Source organism: Adiantum capillus-veneris, chromosome 25 (assembly GCF_014529385.1).
Source record: "Adiantum capillus-veneris isolate H3 chromosome 25, ASM1452938v2, whole genome shotgun sequence".
Lineage (NCBI taxonomy): Eukaryota > Viridiplantae > Streptophyta > Polypodiopsida > Polypodiales > Pteridaceae > Adiantum > Adiantum capillus-veneris.
Genome location: NC_140955.1, coordinates 115,724,828 through 115,749,877, shown reverse-complemented (window position 1 = coordinate 115,749,877; position 25,050 = coordinate 115,724,828). Strand labels below are relative to the sequence as shown.

General features: G+C 44.1%; 1 protein-coding gene across 1 annotated transcript in view; it reads left to right on the top strand.

The window, feature by feature from the left end:
- Positions 1–20,186, top strand: part of LOC147425513 (uncharacterized) — a 35,431-nt gene extending 15,245 nt beyond the window's left edge. The window contains exons 2-10 of the mRNA XM_086499432.1: positions 13,925–14,072; positions 14,300–14,452; positions 14,626–14,843; positions 14,935–15,378; positions 15,475–15,595; positions 15,804–15,986; positions 16,064–16,221; positions 19,272–19,382; positions 19,517–20,186. Coding sequence (XP_086355558.1) covers positions 14,399–14,452; positions 14,626–14,843; positions 14,935–15,378; positions 15,475–15,595; positions 15,804–15,986; positions 16,064–16,221; positions 19,272–19,382; positions 19,517–19,568 — 1,341 coding nt within the window. The 5' untranslated portion in view covers positions 13,925–14,072; positions 14,300–14,398 and the 3' untranslated portion in view covers positions 19,569–20,186. The remainder of the gene's footprint in view (positions 1–13,924; positions 14,073–14,299; positions 14,453–14,625; positions 14,844–14,934; positions 15,379–15,474; positions 15,596–15,803; positions 15,987–16,063; positions 16,222–19,271; positions 19,383–19,516) is intronic.
- The last annotated feature ends 4,864 nt before the right edge of the window (positions 20,187–25,050 follow it).

Genomic DNA, 25,050 nt, shown 5'->3' with positions numbered 1-25,050 from the left:
GGTCATGAGCTTACCATTACAACATGTATTACCCATGCTTTCTACATATAAAGAAAAGAAAGATGTGCAATCAGGTTTCTTTAGTTTCTTGTGCTTGAGGTGATTTGTTGACAAAGTCTCTAATGATGGCTCTTCCTCCTCTATAGACTGCCCACTTCCCCTTTTTCCTTGCTTCTCTTACTTTTTCTAGTTCTACTGATCTGTTCTTTAGTTGGGTAGTTGTCAGCTCATCTTATATCCAAACGGATGTACCTTTTAATGACCTTGTCTGCTTCATGACTGCTATCTTTTCTTTAATATCATAGTAGAAAACCTTTGTCTGTTTCCCTTCGACTTCCACATGCATTGGCTCTCCCAAATCGATGAAGGGGACCACCCGAGACAATCGTTTAGTCAGTGTATCTGTCTCTACAGTGTATTCAGATTCATCTTGTTCATCTTCATGCCTTTGCGTGTCCCACCCATCGGGAAGACCTCCAATTCGAATATGTCTTTCTATGCTCTGTACTCTCTCTTTTTCTTTAATAATAGACAAAACTTCATCAGAAAAGCTTTGTGGAGTTACCTTAGCTGTAGATTGGTCTTCTTCAACCTTTGGTGGGAGTTCTTCCATTGCTGTTTGCTTTGTTGTCAATTCTTGTACTTTTGTTTGAAGGTCTACTATGTGTTCCTCTTTCTTCTATAGCTCTTGTTTGACAAGACTGAGTTCATTTTGAAGTTTCTTCATTTCTTGTAGTAGGTAAGATTCCCATCCTGTTGGTTTTATGATTGGTGGAGGGATGCGATCTGGTTGTGTCAGGATGTCAGCAAAAGTCTTCTTCTGCTTCCCTATCATGGTGCAGGCGTGTATGTAGAAAAAGGGGGGTTGTTAGAGAGCTACCCTCCAAAGGGGGGATCCCCCCCTCAACCCCCTTGGGGGGCTACTCCCTTACCTCAAGGCGCTAAAAGGCTTGCGGTAGCGAGCAGGTCGGGTGCAGAGCGGGAGCGCAAGGGCAGCGAGAGAGAGAGAGAGAGGGCAAGCAGGAGGCGGGAGGGTGCAGAGCGTGCGCGCGCGCGCGCGAGAGAGAGAGAGAGAGAGAGAGAGAGAGAGAGAGAGAGAGAGAGAGAGAGAGAGAGAGAGAGAGAGAGAGAGAGAGAGAGAGAGAGAGAGAGAGAGAGAGAGAGAGAGATGAAATGTTATATTAACGACTTCAAAAGGCCAAAGTGACCTATGAGACCAGAAAGTTACAATGCGGTGTACTTGATACAAAGTCAGATTAACAAAATAAATTAAACTAGGATAACAAAATATAAATACTGTAGAATCCTAAACTAAGCTGATAGGCGTCAAAGGTGAAAGGCGTGAAATGTGTGAACTAAGCAGTACAATATGAGGACAATATGGGAGGGGAGTAGAGATCCATCTTCATAGAGATCCATCTTCATGTGCACTCTGGACGACGAAAAAGTATGGCTCGAATCCTTTGCTGTAGCCTCCTTCGAAACTGTGTAGCTCTTCTTCTCCATCGGGGTCATCTAGATCTCTCTAGCTCCAATGCTCGGTCTATGAGAATGCCAGTAGTGCGGGTAGACCTCTCCACTGCTGGCTGCTCCTCTGTCTGTTCTCGTGGGTGTACAATCTCTAGTGTAAAGAAATCTGTGATCTGTCTCTGGGGTTGTCTCTCTTCAACTCTCCTCAGTAAAGTTTCTCTATGCCTGTGTAACTCAAGTAGATATAGCCCAAGACATCTTTGATCCTCATAACTCATGACCCTAGATAGAGGCCGAAAACCTTCTCTGAATAGACAATGAAAACGGCCTCATATCTCATAGTACACTGTGCAATGACATATGTAATGTACCTCTCTCTCTGGCTCTAGATGGCATAAGCGGCATATCCTGCTATCTGCTGGTGTCCCTCTGAATCTGCCAGTCTCAATCTCGAGTTGATGGGAGGACGTGCGTCTGGCCAATGGCACAACGCAAACCATGAGAAAGATGCGTGTCCATATAGCTAGGTCGAATCACAAACCCATCCCCCGTGAGGTGGAGAAGATGCTCCCTATAGAAAGCCATCTTTGTGCCCAACTCGTGTAACGGCTCTATCCATGTCCTCCTCGTGTCCAGCTGGATCAGATCCTGACGAATGAGTCTATTAATCTCTACCCGTGTCAGAGACCTCAAGGGTGCCGGTGCCTGTAGAGAGTATTGAAAAGGAGGCAACCTGTCCATGGTGAAACCATGTGTTTGAAACCATGATGCCATCTGTGCATACCAGCATGATGTATGCCCATTAAGAGCTAATTGTTTGGAGGACTCTAGAGCCACCCTGGCATATCTGTCTCTGGTAGTATCCCACGGACTGTGTACAAAGGAGACTGATCTGGTAAGCGCCTCAATCTCCATAGGGGGGGCATCTAATTCCGTTCGAATGATATCATGCGGTACGGAAGCCTTGGCTCTAATCAACCGAGAGATCATAGATACCAGGGGCTTCTCCATACGCCTCCAACCATCTTGGCCTATAGAAGGTCCCCAAACGTGCACCCCATATAACATAGTAGAGGCAACCAAAGTATCGAAGAGCTATAACTTTGTCCTAGGTTCTTGGAACTGAACTTGTGAACACATCCTCTCCATTCCTCCCAGAGCCGCACCAGCTCTAGTTAGTCTAGTCTCTGTTGCTCTTCTCAAAGAAAATCTCGGCCCAGTAAAGACTACCCCCAGGTAAGTGTATGCATCTGTATACTCCACAATCTCCTGATTATATTTGAAAGTACGTACTGATCTCCTGACCCATTGCGGTGTGGTGTTAAACACCATAACCTTGGTTTTACCTAGGTTTACACACAGTCCACTATCCTCTGCAAAACTGCGTAGTGCATCCAAATGCCGTTGCATACCTTCTGGTGAGTTAGATATCAACACAATATCATCAGCATATAGCAACAATGGGATCCACGTCCCTGCCAGCTGGGCACGCGTGTCACCCTCTCTGTCAATGTAATCAGACACCTCATCAACATACATACCAAATAGAGTAGGAGACAATGGGCAGCCCTGTTTCACTCCAATAGTAGAGTGAACTAAATCAGATACCCCTTCTGGAGTGCGTACATGTCCCACCACTGATCTATACAAAGCCATAATCCCCCAAATCACCTCGGTGGGCACCCTTATCTCCTGCAGTCTGCGCATCAATCGAGCTCTTGGTACCATGTCAAATGCTTTGCGAAAATTCACAAAGCTACAATAGATCCGTCTCCCATGTGCTCTGCCCTCCTCAATGATGGCCCTGAGTGTCAGAATATGATCAAGAGTGGAGAAACTCCTCCTGAAGCCGGCCTGACTCTTTGCTCGTACACCCTCGCCCTCTGCCCAATTACTCAAGTGTTGCTCCAGAATAGATGCATAAAACCGTGCCAATGTGTGTCCAACCATAATAGTGCGGTAGTTCCCAAGCTCTATAGGGTCACCAGCCTTGAAGATGGGCACAATATTAGACAGCCTCCAAGTCTCGGGTAATCCCTCACACATGGCACGATTGAACAACACTGCGAGAACCTCCATTAGCATATCCCTGGCATGTATAAAGTGTTCCGCTACTAGACCGTCATGATCATACGCCTTCCCGGTCCTCATTCTGTCGATGGCCCTTTGTACCATCTCAGGTGTAAAGAAAGTGCTCGTAGCTGGGAAAGGCTTGGTAGGGTCTGGAAGGTGTTCCTGTCCAGGAACCGTATATAATAATGTCGCATATTGGCCCCACACATCAGGTGAAGTAATCACTGGGGGAGGGGAGTGCTCATGGAAGAGTCGCCATGCCCCTCCTGAGTCCCTATTCAAGAACATCTGATATAAGTCTCGCTCCATCTGAGCTAGGTAAGCTCGCTTCTTCCGTCGCACAAGGCGTCGGAAAGCAATCCGAGACTGTCTGTAAGTGATGACTCCTAAAAGAAGATCCCTCTGAAGCTGGGCTCTCATCTCTCTGCAGTCCTCATCATACCAACTATTCTGGGGCATGCTCTGAGAATGTTGTCTCTTGCCCGGGTGAGTGTGTGGGTATGCCACTGATGCAGCCCCATGCAGTGTCTCAGTCAGTAGAGTGGTGCACTCCTCCACTGAGAGGCCTGTACCATTTGTGCCAGCTGTGCCTTCCAATAGACGGTCCCAAATCTCCTCTGAATAACCGAAATTCGTCTCTGGTGTAAATGTATAGCGGGTGTGTGACCTGCCTCCTGATGTCTGGGTTGTACTATACTGAAATTTAACGGACAGTGTCAAGAGAGCATGATCTACTGCTATACCCACTGGCCTGGCTCCCACTGTGAAATCCTGAATGCAGGGGACAGAGCTCGGTTGTGTCATAACATAATCCATTGTACTGGTCCCATGTCTGTGTGGAAAGCATGTGAAACCGGCTGCTTCAGGAAATCGCTGTAAGCCATTAAGTATGGCTAATCCATGTGTAGTCGTCATTTCCATGAGGTATCTCCCATACTCCGTCTGCTCTCTGTCATCTGAGCATCTGTCAAGTCCCAACTCACCCACATCCAGCTCTCTAATCATCTCATCTGACGTATCGTAGAAGACTGTCTGCGAGTTGCCTGTTCGGGCATTGAAGTCCCCTAGGAGAATGATATCACCATCCCTAGAGAACTCCCATATGTCATCATCTAGAATAGAGAAAGGCGACTGCCCTCTGGATGCAGCATACACTGATGTACTAGGAGGAAAGTAACATATGGCAATATATAGGAATCGACCTGTGTCAGCTCTCAGTCTCACCCACATATATCTAGCATGATCATCTCTTCGTACAATATGCAGTAATGGTTGTAGTTCCTCTGTGAATAGCACTGCTACTCCTCCTGAACCTCTACTCCCATGCTTAGATCTCGCATTTGTCCTGTGAGCTGTCTCCCATCTGTATCCCATCACATGTGGCATCACCTGTCCAAGGGCCTGATGAGTCTCTGAGAAGAATATAATATCCTTGTCTTTGAAACTGTCCTCAAATGCACCCACGTCCGACCTCATAGACCCATTACAATTCCAGGTAGCTATCTTCAGTGTGGTCCCATAGGTCTCGCACCGTCATGCAGTGCGCCGCTCTAAAATCACCACCCGTCCATCTCTGTAGAAGGCTATCTTTCCCTTCTCCCTTGCCGTTGTAATCTCTGGCATTACCTCTTCTACCCACTTTGAAGTTTGAAGCTCTCCTCTCCCTCTTCTACCCACTTTGAAGCTCTCCTCTACTCTCTCTCCACACAAGCTCTCCTCTTAACTTCTAAGCTCTACTCTCTCAAGTCTCTCCACCATCATGTCATCTCAAGCCAACTCCACTTCTCAAGCCGGTTCTTCTCGAAGGAGGCCGTACTCTATCAGCAAGCTCTTGTTTAAGGGCTGAGACTTCTTCTTTGAGTGTCCGTATTTCTGCGTTAAGGCTCTCTTTCTCCTTCTTCCATTGTGCGCCTTCATTGAAGACTATCTGAAGGAGGTTGGCCTTCTCCTTCCACCATCCTTCCATCTCTGTTTTCCACTCCTTCATTTCCCTCTCCATCTGCGCCATCCGCTTGTTCGTGAGCATGAAGGTTGCCTTTGCACGCGACTTGCAAACAGGTGAGACATTGACGGCTTCCGTGTCGTGTGCAGGGGAGATTGCTTCCATGTTTTGTTGTTCAAGAGATGTATCGTGCTCACTTACCATTTCGTAGAAGACATACACCAGATGGGGTCCCAAACCCCCCTCCAAGGGCCCCCCACTCCGTTGCCGGAATGGTATTTACTTTCGATTGCACGAACCTGATGCAATATGCTAATGCAACACTGGGCTGACAAACAGATGTTGATGCAACAGCTCTTCATGAAGGAAACGCTAGGAACTCTGCGCTGAACACTGTGGTACTGCTGTTCTGCAAAGCAGGAACTATGGGAAGGCTGAAAACTGTTATAACTGTTGGTTGAATGTTGATGGGACTGGTTGTACTGCTGTGCTCTGACGGCTGAATATTGCGGTGCTACTTGATACTGAGGGGACTGCAGTCCAGGGGCCAACAATTGCTGTCGCCCATTACGCGGGCGGGCTGTTCTGCTGCCTGCGGGAAGGCTCTGCTCATTCTTTTCTTTATCTCAAAGCAACGCAGAGGCTGTGTGGACTGCTCGCGATGGGCCAGCTGCAGGGAAGGGCTGAACGCGACCACCTCCTAAAGGCCTGCGATGGCACTTGAGGCTGTGGGATGTGGGCTAAGGCTGTGGGCTGCCAGCGCTCGCGATGGGCCCTGCAGGGAAGGGCAGAGAGAGAGAGAGAGAGAGAGAGAGAGAGAGAGAGAGAGAGAGAGAGAGAGAATTACCTGATCTCTGCGCGTGTCCTTGTGGTGCCCACTGCCCACCTGCGCGACCTCCAGCTGAGTGCTCAGCTCATCAGCGCGTGCTCCCTGTCGCCTGAAACGAGATGGGAGAGAGAGAGAGAGCAAGCCCACTGCCCACCTTCGCGACCTCCAGCTGAGAGAGAGAGAGAGAGAGAGAGAGAGAGAGAGAGAGAGAGAGAGAGAGAGAGAGAGAGAGAGAGAATAATTATACACTAAACGGTTCTCAAACCCTCCTCCAAGGGCCCCCCTCTCTATGGCGAGAGACGTCTATGCTATTGATTGCAGAAATCTGGCACAATGGTCTAGATGCAATGGACTTGCCGACAATGTCGACGACAATGACGACGACGACGAGGACATACTCAAATCTGAAAATGCTTGGGCTGAAATCTGCAAAACACTGACTTCTGCTGAATTCTGACACTGTGTCGGCGACACCAACGCGACGACGACACGCTGAAAACGCAGATGCTGAAATCTGCTGATAGCGGGCTGAATCTGAAAACGCTGGCTGATTTGACGGTACGGCGAGGATGTGTTGCGGATAGGTGAGATCTGCGAGGCTAGGGACGGGATTTGTTGTGTCTAAGTGCTGAAAACTGAAAACGCTGATGTGCTTGGGCCGATCTGATGCCGGAATTTGCAAACACTAGGCCAAGTCTGCAAACTGAAAAACGCTAATGGATGTGTAGCAAAAATGCCAAGGCTGATGTGATAACTGCTGAAAACGCTAGGCTGAAATTGTAGCAGAAAACGCTAGGCTGATCTGTAGCCAAAAACACTATCTGCTCTGCTGTTGGTTGGAAACGCTAGGCCTCCTGCCGGTCTTGCTGAGAAGGTGCACTGCAAGTTGCTAGAACTTCTATTGCCTCTTCTGCCAGAAAGTGCTAGCGCTAGGTTTTGTTTATAGTAGCTTAGCAAAATTGCTCTACCCAGTTTTCCTACAAAAGTCGCTTATTAAATAATAAGTGAAAAATGGATAAATAGGGAAAATGGGTTCTGTGCACTGTAAAATTCTTATGATGGATATTGACTATCATGCTGATGATCATACTGTGTGCAACTAGAGGATATGCAACTACTCTAAGTGCCTGGACATGCACGGTTTGCGCACAGGCTCACAAAGGTGCCAGAACATTTCCTAAGCTGATTTGAACCCTGCACCTGAAGTAGCTTGTTCACATGTACATAGGGTTTGATGTGCACGTGACAGTGTAGGTATCTTTAGTTGCATATATTTAAAGAGTGGAAATCATTAGATACGCATAGCACCTTAGGATGCACAAGACTGCTTTTTGCACAACCTTTGGTCTATATAAATTTTTCGTCATGCCTTTCGGCCTAACCAGTGCCCTTGTAGCATTCAACCGAATGATGGATAAATCTTTAGTCCATATCGTGCCTTTTTAGGACTATTCTTTGATGATATACTTGTCTTCTCTTGAAGGAGAGGAATATTGGAAGCACCTAGATATAGTGTTCAATATCTCTGTAAGCATGAGTGGCATATCAATGAAAAGAAAAATTGAGTTCTTTCTCATAGAAATTCATTCTTTGGTGTCTTATAGCAAAGTGAGTATGGATCCGACAAAGAGGCAAATTGTTCAGTATTGGCCAATTCTCGCTATTGTATATGATGGACATAGTTTTTTGGGATTATGTTCTTATTATCGGAGATTCATAAGGGGGTTCGCCAATATAGCAAGACCTCTCCATGATTTAACAAAGAACGAGACAAAAGGCTGCTTTTGAAAAGCTTAAATACCTTTTGAGACATGGTTCTATTATGGTAAGAAAACTTTTTGAGGTACACTGTAATTCAGTGTAGTGCTCAACCAAGTAGCCATGCAATGGCTTTCACGAGTAGAAGGCCTAAGGAATTAATGTGGACCATTGTGGACAGATATAGTAAGCAAGCTCATATTATTCCAGTAAAGAAAACAATCAAAGCAGATTATATGGCAGATTTTCAAGCATCATGGGATGCATAAGTCCGTTGTGATTGATAGAGATCCTCACATGACAGGAAATTTTTGGCGTGCTTTGTTTGATAACCTTGGTACAAAGCTGAGTTTTTCTTTTGCATATCATCCCCAAACCGATGGACATAGCGAGATTGCAAACTTTACAGCGTTGGATATGTTGAAATCTTATGTGTCAGATAGACAGTCTCACTGGAGAAGGATTTACCTCTTGTTGAGTATACGTATAACAATCCATACGTTCCTCTATCGACAAAGCTTCTTTTGAGGTTCTTTATGGTAAGCCTTTGCTTTAATCAATCCTATTACCTAAGGATAAGATATTTACAATAGATGAGTTCGTCCGAGATTTGGACACCGCCTATGGGCAAGTCGAGAGAGTAATTCTACGCTCTTAGGAAAAGTATAAGAAAGCTGTAGACAAGCATAAGAGAAGTTTAGACTTAGAAGTGGGTCAATTGGTCTTACTCAAGTTTGAGAAGGCGAGATTGAAGAAGCAAGCAACTCATTAAGGGAAGGTGGTGAAACTTTCCAATCGTTACTATGGGCCATTAAAGATAATTGACTAGGTGAATGATGTTATATTCCGATGAGGCGGTCCGGTACGGGCAACAAGAGAAGCGACCTCTAAACACCTCTCAACGCTGCCATGTTGCTCAATGAGGGCTGAGGCAAACACAAAACAACCACAACAACAACAAACCCACAGCCAAATCAAACAAGAAATAGGGCACAACCTTGTTATGGATGCGAATTAGGACGCAAGTGATATCTCCTTATCACCAAACATGCAAAAAGAGGGGAATGCACAATAGCCACACACACCAAACACAAACATTCACAACGTTAAGGATTTGAGAGAGAGTGAGGTAGAGAGTATAAATCAACTTGAGCAACTGGGTTCGAGTCTTAAAGACTTTTTGCATACAAAGCTCGGGGAGAATTAGAGAGACAACACAATGTTTGATCTTGTTGCCACCATACACATTGTCTTAAGGTTATGGGAGCCCTCTCACCGTACCACCCTCTTACAATTGATTTCTAGGCAAACAACTCAAACAAGCCCTCAAGCCACCAAGCATGAAATGACACAACAATCTTCAAAGGCAATATACCTTCAACTCGGCGTGAGCAAACTTGTCAAATCAATCTTGGAGAGAAGAGCGATAGCTGTTGTACCCAATTGCACCCAAACTATGAATCTTATTTATAAACAAGAGTAGGCTACAAATGTGATAGAGAGTATGGCATCACTCAACTCTTCTCAAAGGCATAACCAACCTCAAAGCTTCACTATGCACATATGAGTAGTGATAAGATAGAGAGCTCACGATGCTCACAATCTCCTTACTACAACTAGGGTTGGAGAGTGATGTGTTATGTGTGGGAGGCCCTTATACAAAAGAGAGAAGGGTAATATTTATAGGTTTTAGGAGCGCCAATGAGGATTAAGGCTAATCTACTTTACTAAGAGAAACGAAAGATTATGAATATTTTTTATTTTTAAATGAGAGTGGGTCTCTCTTATTCTTTGAGTCACATGGATGTGGGCTCAAGGAGAGAAAATTATTGAGGGTGAAAGGAGAGAGGATTGAGGGAATAACTTTGGGATGCCTACTTTAATAGATGGTAGAGGGTGTCCTTTTACAACAATGTTAGTAGCTAGTGGTTTGTATAGTCACTATAAAAGCCATTTACAATGTCATACACAATTGATGAGATACATGACGACCAAAATTAGAGAAGGGATAAAGGTGTAAAGAGAGGTTGAAGCCTTAGAGAAGTTGAGATTTACATATTTACACCACTGGTAGAAGAAGCGGTCAATGTGGTGAAGTTGTGCTTATCGGTGAAGCTATGTCATCTTAAAATGTCACGTGCGCACTTCACTTGCGCCATCTGAATACGCTTTTGCCATAGTCTAGTATGAGTCTTAGCTTAGGACTGAGCCTGGCACCTTTGTGAGCCTCTAGCAAGATGTGCATGTCCAGGCCAGTCACACTTGCATACCCTCTCTTGCACAAGAACAATCATTTCATCATGCAGACATTTTACCGCGTGAACCACTTCTTATGAGTCATTTGATTAAAAGTGACTTTTGGAATTCTTCTTTGTAAGTTTGTTGGAAAGCTTGCCCTACCCAGCATATAATTCCTATAATGAAACACATTGGGACACTCAATAAAAGCAGAAGAAGCAGGGACACAAAAAGGGCAGGCATTGCAGCAGACCGGCAGGCACCCTCAGACTTCCCAACGTTTTCTCAGCAGTTCAGCCCAACGTTTTCAGCATCAGCAGTGCAGCGTTTGCAGCCCACAGCCACCGGCGTTTCAGTTTTGAGCCCTTAGTTTCGCCGGACCGCAACTCCCCGTTGCAGTCCCTCGCCTCATTGACCAACCAACAGTAGATCAGCCTGGCGTTTTCAGTTTTCAGCAAAGATAGCCAGCGTTTTGCAATTCCAGCCCAGATCAGCCAGCGTTTTGCATTCTCAGCCTTTGCATGACTCGATGGTTGCAGATCAGCCCCGTAGTACCGGCACAGTAGTAGATCCATAGCAGAACATCTAGCGTTTTCAGTTTTCAGCATTGACGCCGTCGTCATCAACACCATCATCGCAGTCCCTATCTTGACGACGACATCTTCGTCATCGTCATCGCAGATCCCTATCTTGATGACGACACCTTCGTCGCCATCGTAGCAGATCCCGAACTTGACGACGAGATCATCGTCGTCATCGTCGCAGTCGACATCATCGTCGTCGTCGACATAGTCGTCATCAAGTACCAGAGCATCAGTACCCCTTAGCATCAGCATCTCAGCATCCAGTCATTGTAGTAGCATTGTGCAAGAATAAAGAAGTACTTGCTGTGGCAACAGAGCAAGGGGGCCCTTGAGGGTTGGGACCCGACATCCCTGTGTCGTCTCTTTTCTCTCTCTCTTTCTTTCAGCTCGATTCAGTTCTTTCAAGTGAAGCAAAGTGTCCCTTGTGTTTGTGTGCGGAGTACTAGATCCGAGCAAAATCCTTATTCTCTTCCGAAGCACTTGACATTGGTATCAGAGCTTTGTGTGCTTCGGTTTCGCGAACTGAAGGGAGGATCCTAAAGAAGAACCCGAGAAGAATCAAGAACCTCAAGAACCAAAGAACCCTGAGAACCCAAGTACCTAAGAACCCAAAGAACCTCTCTCAGTTTTTTTTTCCTGAAGAATCTTTGAGTCCCGACCATGGACTTACCAGATCCTATCTTCATTGCCATGTCTTTGAAGGAAGATCGACATCGGATACACGAAAACCCAAATCTTGAGTACCAAGATCTCCTAGCTTTGTATGCGGATATGGAAGGAGTTGGAAAGAGGACCCCTAACCTCTTCTGCCTTCGCATTCGCATGTAGCGTGCATCCATTTCCCTCGTCATTGAACCTTTGGAAAGGACTCCGGAACAAATCTCAGCCCATCAGCACCGGTAATGTTTTCACCACAGTCAGTGTTCGGGGAACAACTCTTGCTACAGTAGACAGAGTCAGCACTATCTGGTATAGAGTCCAAGCTGATATTCGGCAATCGTAGTAAGGCTGGACAGTAACCTTTCTACGGTGTTTGCATCGCCAGCAGTACCCACAACACCCGCAGTACCATCAGTCCCTGTTTTCGGAGGAATTTTCATTGGTGATGCATCCACAACATCAGAAGCAGTCATCAGTCAGCATCAGAAGTACAAATAGAAGTTCGGCAGTTGTGTCTCACTTTTAATAGGGGGATGTTATGTGCGCACTTTACTTGCGCCACGTGGACAGGCTTCTGCCATAGTCTAGCATGAGTCTTAGCTTAGGACTGAGCCTGGCACCTTTGTGAGCCTCTAGCAGAACATGCATGTCCAGGCCAGTCACACTTGCATACCCTCTCTTGCACAAGAACAACCATTTCATCATGCATGCATTTTACCGCGTGAACCACTTCTTATAAGCAAAGTTACCGGGGAACGGACATTTTGGGGCCTAGAACGCTGGAACGGCGTTCCGGCCGGTTGGGAATGAGGGGAATGCCCCGGAACGGACTGCCGTTCCGACAGGCCAGGCTTAACCGGAACGTTTGGGGGAACGGCACCGGAACAGAGCCGGAACAGAGCCGGAACGGATAGAAACGGTCATATCTGGCCAACCGATAGAAACTAAAAAACGGGCAAAAAGCCTCCTTATAAATTGTTCCACCCCCTCACCCCTTTCCTTCACAAAGCTCTCAAGCTCTCTCTTGCTCTCAACTTCTCAAGGCTCTCTCCCTTGCTCTCAAGTTTCAACCTCTACGTCGCTACGGTCTACTCAAGCTCTCAAGCCTCAAGGCTCTCAATCTCTCTCTTGCTCTCAAGGCTTCAAGCTCTCTCTCCCTTGGTCTCAACTTCTCAAGAAGTGAAGCCTCTCTCAAGCTCTCTATCGCGATTCTCAAGCTTTGAAGGAGTCGTGGCTCAAGCGGCATTGGGCAAGCCTCTCTCTCAACTTTCAACTTTCAAGCTCTCTCTCTCAAAGTTCACACCCTCCATCATCCATGGCCTCTTCTTCTCGTACAACCCCCTCCGTTCATGCGGGCAACACTCAAAAGGTGAAGGAATGGTCGTGGTGGGATGAAGTGACCCCGGAGGGTACCGTGTCAGCGGCGAGAGGTTCTCGTGCATGGGCATGCAAGTTATGCTCCTACACGTAGAAAGGGGGGCATGACAAAGTGAGGACACACTTTCTTCGAGTGCCGGCATTAATGATGATTGAAATTCATAGTAGTTATGAGACTAGAATAAGATGTGAAAAGTTTTTTACTTCTATGGCGCTGTGAGTGCTTACCATGTATAGTAGTTTGTGTTTAACCAAATAAAATTAGGGTCATGTATGTTTCAAGTTCGAGGGTCAAAACAAACTTCAATCATACTTCCACACCTGTATGCATTTGCCGTATGGAAACAACTATGGTTATGCGGAGGACGCAAGCACTTGAATGAAGATGAGTTTTGAATAGCTTTGGAGAAATGCAATTGCTTTCTGAAAGAGCGAGTTGCTTTTTGGAAAGGCATATATTTTCATGTAGAGGAATTTGTGTTGGCATTGCATCTACGGACTCCTGGATTGTGTTTGTGTAAGCATAATTTTCAGCTTATAAGTTTTGTTGAGTTTTTCAACTGGTTCGGACCATTTTTAAGAGTGTGGCCGCCCAATCAATAAGTGGGCAGGCCCCGCACAATTAACTGGGTGCCCCCGTTTTGATGCTATTTTAGTGGGAAATCGCACCCCCTCACTCTCTTTTTAGCAAGGGAAAAAGCAAACGACCATCTCTTTCTCTCTCTAGGCGGCCCTGATTTCCCCTTTTTCTGGCAGATATACCCCTTCTATTCTTGCCAGCCACCCAAGCCTATAAAAGCAGCCCTAGTGCTCCAGTTCATGTTCAGTTGCAAGGGGCCTTAGCTGAGGAAGAGCAGATGGAGTCCCTGCCGCGACGGTTTGACAAATTCACGCGACGAGTTTGCAATCAGAGGTTGCTTCCGTGCTGGAAGCAACAAGTGATGAATTATGTATGAGTTTCACAGAGTTCGCTATTGTGTTTGTGTTTTGCAGGCTCCCTATCTGAGCAAGGAGGCTTCGGCTTACGCTTGAGGGATTCTGGAAACGGAATTTGAGATGATTTGCAAGCGGTCATGCTCTGAGATCAAACCGGAGGATCATTGAGTAGAAAGCTCCGTCTCTTGAGTTCCCGCAAGGGAAGGCAAGTACCATCGAGTCTGAATTTGGAACGGATAGGTTCTCCAGTTCTCATGCTTGTAAAAGATTCTCCCCATCAATAAAGATACTCTTTAAGGTGGAGGACCAGCCCATCTTCTGGTCCCCAGTACTGTGTTGATCTTCTCTCATACTCTTCCCCCTTTTCTCTATATCAGATTCTATTTATTTAAGTCTATTATTTACTGCTGTGCGCTCCCATTCGTGACACAGATCGTCCTTTCCCGGTTGGCTTGAGCATCACATGCTAAGAGGGCCATTGTCTGCTGCTTTATATGGGATAGTCTAGCAGGCCTGGTGCTGTTCAGCATCATGTGCGCTTTGGAGGTTCACACCTGTCATTCGGGTGTCTCACTGCACTTTCATGTAGGTGGTCTTGCTGTCTCGCTTCAGCCCTGGCCCCTCTCATCTATTGTTGTTCACCCTGTGGCTTCACTAGCTATAACTTGGATACATATGAACAATTACTGAGTACTTAGAAACATGTCTGGTTGAGAGGAATTACTTATCATCTTGACCTTCTAAGATGATTAATGCAGGCTGAAGGGACGTCTGAATGTTATATTGTCCGGAACAATTGCAGCGGCAGCGAAACTGATCAAATTCCTGTGAGGGAGCACTTTTTTAGCAACAGCAACAACTTTGCAAAGAGAGGGCTTCTTGAGTCTTTGCAGAAAATCAAACAAGAGATCCCAGCGTCTACTGAGAGCAAGGAGAGAAAAGTGCATCAACATCCAAGAATTCTCTCGAGGACGAGGCCAGTAATTTTACCAACTCATTGACAGTGTTAACTCACGTGAGAGACTAGAGTGTAGCAGTACGTGAAGATAGCTTGAAATTTTATGCAGGACTTACCAGGTAAAGGCATATTCACTGACAAAACTTGACAAGGAAAGACTTGATGAAGCTGATGGAGGTCAGTGCAGTATAGAAGAGGTGCAGGCTCGCCTGAAAAGTTCTACAGGCTCAGTCCCACAATCTAGGGCTGTAAAGGCTGATGGCTCCCTCTTTATTGAGGGAGCATGTAGGACAAGTTGTGAGATTACTGATTCAACATCGCTGACAAATATTAACTATTCTTCAAACCTTGATTTGTCTAGAAGCAGCACCGAGAGAACAGAAGGCTTACCTTTATTTCATGAGGTTGATGTATATTCTGACCAGGAATCAACTGACAACAGGCAATGCGCTCAGAATATATTATTAGAGCCTTCTCATTATGCAGACTTTCGAGGTGTTCATACAAGTAGGAGAGAGCCAACAGAAAGGGTGAACAGACAGAACCATGCCAGGTGTTTCTGGGATGCCCTAACACGGGCTGCATGACAGCAACGGCTGATCGATTATCACGAAAGGATGGGTAATGGATCAGTGCCTTGCAATGACAGGCCAGCATTGCTTAACAGGCCGTTTGGTGCTAACACTGTGTCTGATGAGGAGAGAGGTCAAAGGCCATATAGAAGTAGAGGCTTGAATCTGGATGAGAGGAGATGCAGGTTCAGATCGCAGGTATCAGTTCGTTTACTAGAATTTACTGCTAGTTGTAGTTTTATGTGTATATTCTGTCAGGGAGACTCAATGTTTGGGTATTGTTGAAGTCCATAAGGGGAAATGGTCAAATGCTGTTGTTTTTGCAAACAGCCTTTTTTGCAGATTTAGTCATAAAAATATATCTTTACAAGATGACCTTACTTCAATGCTTTACAATTAAGAGCAGGTATGGGCCCTGCAGAGGCTTAGCTCTAGTGTCGAAGGTGTGCCAGGTCATATAAGGCCACATGCTCGAAGAGCGCAGCATGATTCTTTAGAGCCCTCTCACGGAACAATGCAGACGTCTACAGCTACTGATACAAGAGCGAGCATCTCAAGAATCATTATGCTTGCTGAAGCTCTTTTTCAAGTAAAATCTCTTTCATTGCGTTTTTGGAATTTCTTCTTTGGATGCTTGCAGCTTGCCCAACCATTGTGTTTCTGTAGGTTTTGGATGAAATACACCGGCAATCGAGTGCTGTTTCTCAGTCAGAAGTATTGTCATTAGCACCACTTCGGGCACCTGATTTGATTGTGGAGTCCATACCCATGAAACTATTTCGAGAAGTAGACTCTTCCAAGAACAAAGAAGAGCAAGCATTGCAGTGAGTATCTGTACCTTTTACCTTGAGGGTGCATGCTAAATATTGGCAGGCAGTCGAGTATCATATTCTATACCTGTACTTTGAGGGTGCATGCATGTGCATTCCCCCCCCTCCCCCCGCCCCCCCCAACCACACACACAGTTACTCTTTCTATCAAAGGATATTTCTATTGATGGGAAACCCAGAAACGAGGAAAACCCATGAAGAATCCAAGTCAAACCTGAAGGGAAATGATTGACGGAGAGAACTTCTAAAGGACCCAAATGTAAGGTATGGGGATGGAGGAGTGCTCACCCTGTGTTGTCCTCTGACCCTCCAAACCAAAAAGGAAGTGGCCTTTCAACCATCCATATATAGAGCCTTGCTATAGATAGATCCTCATGCATGTCATCCCATGGCTCCTAGCCACTGGAATCCTACCTCTAGGACTTACCCTTAGGACCCTAGTCCTCACATTTCTTCCCTTCTCCCCCTTAATGAAGAGTTTTTGTCCCTGAAAACAAAAGTGGGATACTTCCTCTCAAGAACACTAATGTTTCTAGTGACACCTTCTTGAGGTTTGCCTTTTAACTTGACTAATGCTTGAAGGCGAACATGATGCCGTGTATGCAGTTCATGAAAGTCTTTAATCCGTTAAGGACGTGCGGTAAACTAGGAACTGCAATAAAGTTGACTAAAATATCATGATGAACCACATTGTTGCCCCTGATGTAAGTGTTTATGTAAACGGCTTTATGTACACATGAATGGGATTGAAGCTCTATTTGGTAGGCCATTTGTCTTACTTGAGTATTTTGAATGGAGCACAATACTTCGGAGACAACTCAGGGGTTGGTCTAGTCTTTATACTTTCTTACTTTTCTAGAACCTTCAGAAAAACTTCATTGCCTTCCTTGATAGTACTTCTCAGGAGCATACTTCTTGTATCTATCTTGTGCTTGTTGAACATTTTGGCGAGCTAACTTATTCATATCCATATGGTCTTGGATGAAGTTCTTGACTTGCTGAAGTTTTCAGTTGCCAATCCTACCGTAACTGGTGGCCTAGATTGAAACAGTACATAAGCATGAATTGACTAGGCTTTGGAGTCACATGCTTGGTGCTATTGTAAGCGAATTCGAGAATTGGTGGATATTCTTCCCAATTTGATTGCTTCTTGCTCATCTATGCTCTTAACATGTCCTCAAGCACTAGCATTCACTCGGAAAGAATACTTGCCATTCTTAGCTACTATTTCTCGCTCGGCAAAAATGCATCATTTTGAGCGTTCAATCAGCAAGTTCACTTGCCATTGTAAGCTCCCATTTCTCGGCCGACGAGCTAAATCTAGAGTAACCCTATGCTCCATTACTTGGTTAACCAATATTCAATAAGTAAGGGATCTAAAGAGGAATCTTACCAAAAGGTTCGACAACTGCGAAGTGTTCAATGATGCCACTTCACTCAAGTCAAGTTATAGGTTGCATCTTACTGTAGATTTGGTTCATAGAGACAAAATTGGAAGTGGACATAGAGATTCTCATTCACAAAAAGTGGCTACAAGCTTGAAACTCCCAAATTCAAATACCAAGAGGGCACAAACTGCAATGATGAAAGATGTGTACAACCAAAAAGATGCAAAATCTACAAGGCTCATCGATGCGAGCTATGAGCACAAGAGCAAGTGGGGAGGGGGAGGCATTGGGCAAGTTACAACTTGCAAGGGGTGGGAGAGGATAGAGCTTCTCGCTCGACTTGCAAGAGTCAAGGCCTAAGTGCTATTCAACTGTTCAAGTCTATGAGAAGAGGAGGGGAAGGGGATCTCTTATTTAGCTTGCAACGAGAGAGCCCTTTCAAAGAACTTCCTTGAAAATGAACCCATTTTGCCTCCCATTTGGCCATTTTAATGAAATCTGATCACACTTTACCTCTTGCACAGGCCCGTTTCCAGACACTGCGCTTTCTGATCATGTTCAGCATTCCAGGACTGTTCTGTAAGCTGAGGTGCAGGAATGCGGTATCATATTCACATGAATGATGCAAACACTGAAAGAATTTATTCGATAAACAAACTTTATCAAAAATCGCTTGTTGGGATATTGAGTCTGCCATTTCTTCAATTTACATTTTATCATGATGCATTAGAGAAGACTTGACCACACAAAACAACTTATGCTCCAATCATGAGAGTTCTCTATTTTTTGCAATTTCTTGATCTGTTGACAGACCATCTTTGCATGTCAAACATGACCCCTTAAACTTTGCATGTGCTATGTCCCATAATCTTGTATAACTTGATTGGTTGCGTATCAAAGAATGGAACAAGGAGCCAGGAGCCACATTTGAGCCGGATTTTTTTTTTATCATTTGTTGAAAAGCCTATCAGAGTCATAGGGGACTTGGGGACGGGGGGATTTATGACAGGGATGGAATGGGGGACGCAGGGCGGGATGGGGTGATCGAAAGGACAGGCGTCCCTCACATGGGGTGCAGAGGGGACGCGTCCAGGACGTGGGTCCCCGGTGACAAAAGCGGTCAGGATGGGGACAGGGGGCGGAAAATTTGAAGTTTGACAGGGGACAGGGTCCCATATATGCCAATGTTGCCCACTAAACTCTATTTATCCACTCTTCACTTGTACATCATTACTATTTGCCCTTTGAGTATGATGATTGATCACTACATCAACGTGCATGGCACGCACGCACCACGTTCTTACCACATGTCATATTTTGTTATATAACTGCAAAACCCACTTTTTCTTTGCAATCTTGTGCTCTTAGTGTTGTCTAGTATACGCTTTTTAAACACACTTCCCCTGGGTCGTCTCCGTCCTTTGTTTTGCTATGTTCCTGCCCCGGGATCCTTACGTCCCTGAGACCCGTCCCCGTCCCCATGTGACTATGCTATTTATGCAACATGCATTTTCTAGGTAGTGGGTATGCTGAAACGCTTATCCTAAATCACCTGGTTAGACAGAGGTGGCTTATGTTGTAGAACATGATTTATGTGCATTTTTTGGTCACTGCAAGTGGATTAACATCAGTGTGCTGTTGATTTTCCTTTTGTAGGTGTCACATCTGCCTTGTGGATTATGAAGAAGGGGATTGCTTGAGGGTTCTTCCTTGCAGTCATGAATATCATATGACCTGTATCGACAAATGGCTAAAAGAGGTTCATAGGTATGCTGTTTGTGAGTGAATAGATGTCAAATAACATTCCCACAGGAATTTTGCAAATATTGCACGTATTTATGCCAAAGCTTGTGTGTCTTTGTTTAAGTCTACAGCTCATCCATTTCTTTTGCTTTTCACAGGGTCTGCCCTCTTTGTCGGAGGGATGTATGTGACCTTCCTGTCGTGGAGTAATGAACAGAACAATCCTCTGTAGTTCCTGTGGAGCCTCAGGTTTGTCATGTACATATGGAGAGGGCATCATTATACGTTGTCATGATCTTTAGCTGTGTGCTTGGGTGTCAATACACGCATCCTTGTATGAGAAAGCTGAAAGAGAAACAGGCTCTCATCTAAAACTTAGCTCTAAACTTTGCAAATCATAAGCCTTACAAAACAAGAAGGGACTTGGTAGTTTTAAGTGAAGAGTATTCTAAGTTTCGCCTGGCCACTCTCCTGGTGCTGTTCTTTCTCTTGATCGACTTCTGCGCTTTCAAGCGCGTGGACATCTTCCTTCAGCAGAGGGAGGTGAAGAATGAAAGAACAAGGGGCAATTATGTATGTGTAAGCTAGCATAGACATGGGTTAGCATCCAGTTTGCAGGTGCTTTTGATTATGTCGTTATATTCCAAGAAGGGTAAAACATTCACTTTTCTGTGGATGTGTGCCAGAGGGTGACCTCCTCTGGCTTGGTGCCATCTCAAGTTAGCACAACTTGTTTAGGCTGATCTCTCAATCCACCTACCAAGTTGAGAAGATTTTATTTGTTTTTTTTTGCGAGGATGTAGTGAAGCATTGTGTTGTCTTTCTGTTTGAGCCGTCTTTTTTATCATACCTAGTAGGAATTCTGCATAAATCACTTTCTCTAATTGTAATGAAGTTCTCACATACAGACGTCTAAGCCTGATACCTTTTATGTGTTGAAAGACTTTCATTCATGTGGGGGATTACTATCAATTAGGGCCATTTTAATAGTTTTACCAGTTTTCAAGAAATGTAGTGTAGGGTGACAATGATTAAGGTGATGCAAAATGGGAAAAGTACGTGGTTGATACATGGCAATTATTACCCAGTTTACCTACTGAAGAAAGTTTGACACTAGCCAAATGTTTTGTTCCTTTGAGCAAGTAATGATTCTATTGAATGTATGGCAAGTTTTGCCCTTTCAAGGTCTTTTTCCAGTTAATCACAATTTTAGTGCAAAATTGTAGAGTGGGTAATGTTTAGGGAGACAAGATAGGGGACGGTGATTGAAAAAAATGGGGGGTTGTATAATCTTGAGGGGTGGAGGAGAAAGGTTGTTGGGGGAGGGTGGAGGTGATGGGTGGGATTTTTCATGACAAATGAATAAGACGAGGAAAAGTTACTCATTGCTTACAAAGCTTCAGGCAAGCAATGCACCCAAAATCCAACCCTTTACTAAGGACTACAAGTATGTAGTCCAAAAATGAGTAGTTTCTTGATCTTGACAAAATAACTCTCTCAAGAGATGCAATATAAAGCATACCATAGCAGAGCACTAATAATTATGTCAAAGTGACCTTCTTAACAGATCACCTTCTTAGAAGGGTCTAGGGCCTTTTATGCTCATAATTCTCCATGGATAACTCAATACGTCTATCCTTATCTCATCTCATAAGAAGTCAAGTGTAATCACAATATCTAAGTATTACCCTTTCATTAGAGGAACAAAATTACTCCTCTATACACGGATCCATTTTATGAGGAATCAAAGCAGCTTTTTTAAGTATTTTGCTTGAAACTAGTAGCGAAGTACGTATGCTTCAAAATTTTACTTGTTCTTGAAGGAAGGTGCTTAGTTAGGTCTATGGAATATCAGGTGCATGGGTGAAGCAATATAAACGAAGTCATCACTAGACACCATAGTACAACCAATAATTGAGGGCTTTGAGAAGGGCATAGTCATTTACATGTACTCAAATGATTCATTATTACCCATCACATTCATTCATCAAAATCTGCAAATTATTATTCTAGTTGGTCTTTATGCGAGTCACTATGAGGCTAAAATTACATTGTTGTGTAAGAGCTGGAGTCGAAGATTATGCAACATGAGGAAGATGATATGGACACTTTCCTTGTTGGTGTCAAGCATATCAATGAGCAACTTATTTCTATAGGCGAAGTCATTTTTGACTGTTCCCTTGTGCAGATTGTTCTTGATGCTTTGTAGGATTCTTATCATAATTTTGCTAATACTTAGAAACTATGACCCAAGGAAATCTAGAAGTTGTCAAGTTTGATGCATTATGCATATTGTTGTTGCAAGAGTCACTTTCTAGAAAAAAAATAGACTAGACAATGTGTATTTAAACATGCCTCTATTGCTGCTCAAAGAAAAGGTGGTAACAGCAATGTAGCCACTTCTCATGGTTCTTCCACGAGTGCTAAATCACCTATTCCTAATGCTTTTGTTGGCAACAATTCGTTTGAGAATTTTGGTGAAAAGGGCAAAAGGAAGATGCATTGCCATTATTGTAAAGCTAATGATCACTTGATCAAGCAATGTCCTAAGTTGAAGGGCAAAGAGACTAAGAAGAAAGATGCTGGTTCCACTATAAATGCAGCTATTGTTGTCTTTTGTGAAAAAAAACTGTAATGCTGATGGTGATGCAGAATGGGCTTTTAGTGCAAAATACACTTATGATCCTTTTGTCCATGATGCATGTTTGTCAGTTTGTGCAGATGCTCATGTGTGGTGCTTTGATAGTGGTGCTACAAAGCACATTACCTCTCATCGTGACTTGTTTACCTCTCTTGAGGATGTCCCTCATGGGAATTCATATGCATCTTATCCGGTCAAGGGAGTTCGAAAGATTGTGCTAACTGCTACAACTGGCAGTTCTTTTACACTTGTTGATGCACTGTATGTACCTGGGATCAAGAAGAATCTTTTGTCTGTATCTGCACTTGCTAAATTTGGTCTTGTAGTCAAATTTGTGGCATGATAGATATACAATACATTATCTTGGTTTTGTTGATGAAATTGTTGCATCTGGCATTTTATTGCGTAGGCTATATAAGCTCACTTTGGATGGCAAATGTGGACAGAATTTTGCAAACGTTGTCGTGGATTCAACGATTGTTGCAAATGCAAAACTTTGGCATGCACGTTTTGGGCATCTGAATTTTGTAAGTTTGTTGCGTTTGCAAAAATCTGATATGGTTGCTTCTTTGCCGCCTCTTGAAGCACCTGTCAAATGTAACATTTAATGGCCTAGTAACTTGTGTGTAGCGGAAAATAGCATGAATATAGTGAGTATTTCATTAGAATAGCTTCCTAATGCGAATAACAAGAGTGCTTGGGTAGAGAGAGAGAGAGAGAGAGAGAGAGAGAGAGAGAGAGAGAGCAACTAAAAGCATAACACCTAGTTAGATAGCATGAACAATACTTCAAAAGAGAGAGAAATTAAGCAATTGACAACAGTTGAGGACCGGATTTGCATAGAGCCGATCCCCCCTCCAAAAGGCTTTGTATTATGGTTTCTCCCATAAAGAGAGACATTTTACAATACAATCCTTTGTGTTCCTTCAATACTAGCTAGTGCAATGAAGATGGAAACTTCATGCACTAAGCAAAACACTTATCAAATACAACATCAATTCCCTCACGGTCTTAGACCCAAGACCTCACACACCTTCAAAGATGGTGAGAGCTAGCGGGGTATGACGGTAGATTGAGAGGAAGAAGGAGTATTCTTACAAGAAAGATGTACATTTCCTCACATAATTACTCATATTAGCATAGCTCAACTTAGTAAGTAGCATGGTAGAAGAGATGAGCATGCATTGAAGCTTGGCTCTTGGTTGGATTTGCATCACAAAGCCAGGAGTTGTTGATGTAGGCCTCCCTTCTCACAAGCTTGGAGTAGGTGGTAAGCTTTCCATTAAAGCTTGAGAAGGAGAGAGAGTCTTCTTTACTTTACACATGAGATTGTGCGAGTGTGTGTATGATAATGCCTTCCAAAAATCAGCCCTCTCTCTCTCTCTTGGTCGACCCCTCTTGCTTTTTGCTCTTGCTAGCATTCTATTGGACCTCCCCAAGCTTAGCCAATGGTAATTAAGTAGCATAAGTGATAGCCTTCTGACATGTGTTCCCCTTTCCCCTTTTGTGAGAGCTTTAAGTAATTATTTAATTCAATTAAACTCTCATTGGACCCCTTTGCCTCTTGGCCAATAGGAATCAGGCAAGCCATTGGGCTGCTGAATGCTCATTGGTCCCCTTGGGAGATTGTCCAATAGTCTTCTAGAGAGCTTAATTCTTATTGGTTCTTTTATTAACTGATTTTAAATTAATTAAACTAAATTTACTCTAGCCTAATTCTCATTCCACCTCCAAGGCCATCCAATAGGAATTTGGTACACCTTGTGGGCATTTGGGTTAGGGAGCTGACATGTGTCCCTCATTCCCTTTGTGTAAATGGAGCTTGTGTGTGTGTGTGTGTGTGTGTGTGTGTGTGTGTGTGTTTCTCTCTCATCCCCTACTTGCAAGGCTCGCCCCCTCCTATGTAGGGATTGACAAAGACTTTTTGTGACACACACTATCCGATTTCCCTAGTGTTTGACCTTTGGACACAACCTTTGAATATTTGGAACCTTAGCATTTTGGAAGTCTTAATGGGCTGAACCTTAGGGTCTTTTAAACCCATTGTTGCACATTGCTCTTTTGCAGATGGCCCCCCCTTTAGAACCCTATTTTCCCTCCTTTGGATCCCTACTGTGGCTAGTCTGCTAGCTTAACCAATATTCTAGCTTTTTTCCCCCTGGCATTTCCCCATATTAAATGATCAGTTTAACATGAGAAAATCATTTAGGAGAATAAGATATTGATTATTATGACATTATCTCTCTCTTTAAATCATAGTCGTCCTCGACTATGGGGTAGAGAAGATAAAGCATATTCATTAGTCCTTTTCTTAGCGGGTAGAGGATCCCTATGTTACCCTATGACATCGTTTCAGAATGGATGACTAGTCCATTTGGCATTGAGAGCCTAAGCTGCCGCAAGCATGTCTGCACATTAGTCCTATCAATCTTCCATAGTAGAGTGACAAGCTCTACTTGGTGTTCGGGAGACGTCGTCTCCGCAAACTTGATCTAAGCATGCATACTACTTCATTTTTGTGCACAATAAAGAAAAAGAGAGTCTTATAAGACAAAAAGTTTGTTCATTTTTAACATTTGTACATTTGCTTACTCTAGGGAAGCATTATAAGCATTGACAAAGTTTAGGTTATCCTTTAATTGTATGCTTTGCATCCATCTAGCATATTCAAAAGGATAATTTTTAAACTTAATAAGATATCTTCGGATAGTCTTACCGCCTCTTAGTACCTTGTCTTCATGTCGGAGAACGGACTCGGGCTTCAGCACCTCTTCTGGGTCCTCGATCTCCGGTAGGTCTTCAATAGTTGGTTCTTGAGGTGGCTCTCCTTATGCTTTGCATCTATCTAGCATATTCAAAAGGATAATTTTTAAACTTAATAAGATATCGTCGGATAGTCTTACCGCCTCTTAGTACCTTGTCTTCACGTCGGAGAATGGACTCGGGCTTCAACACCTCTTCTTGGTCCTCGATCTCCGGTAGGTCTTCAATAGTTTGTTCTTGAGGTGGCTCTCCTTTGTAAGGCTTTAGTAGGCTCACATGGAAAGCATT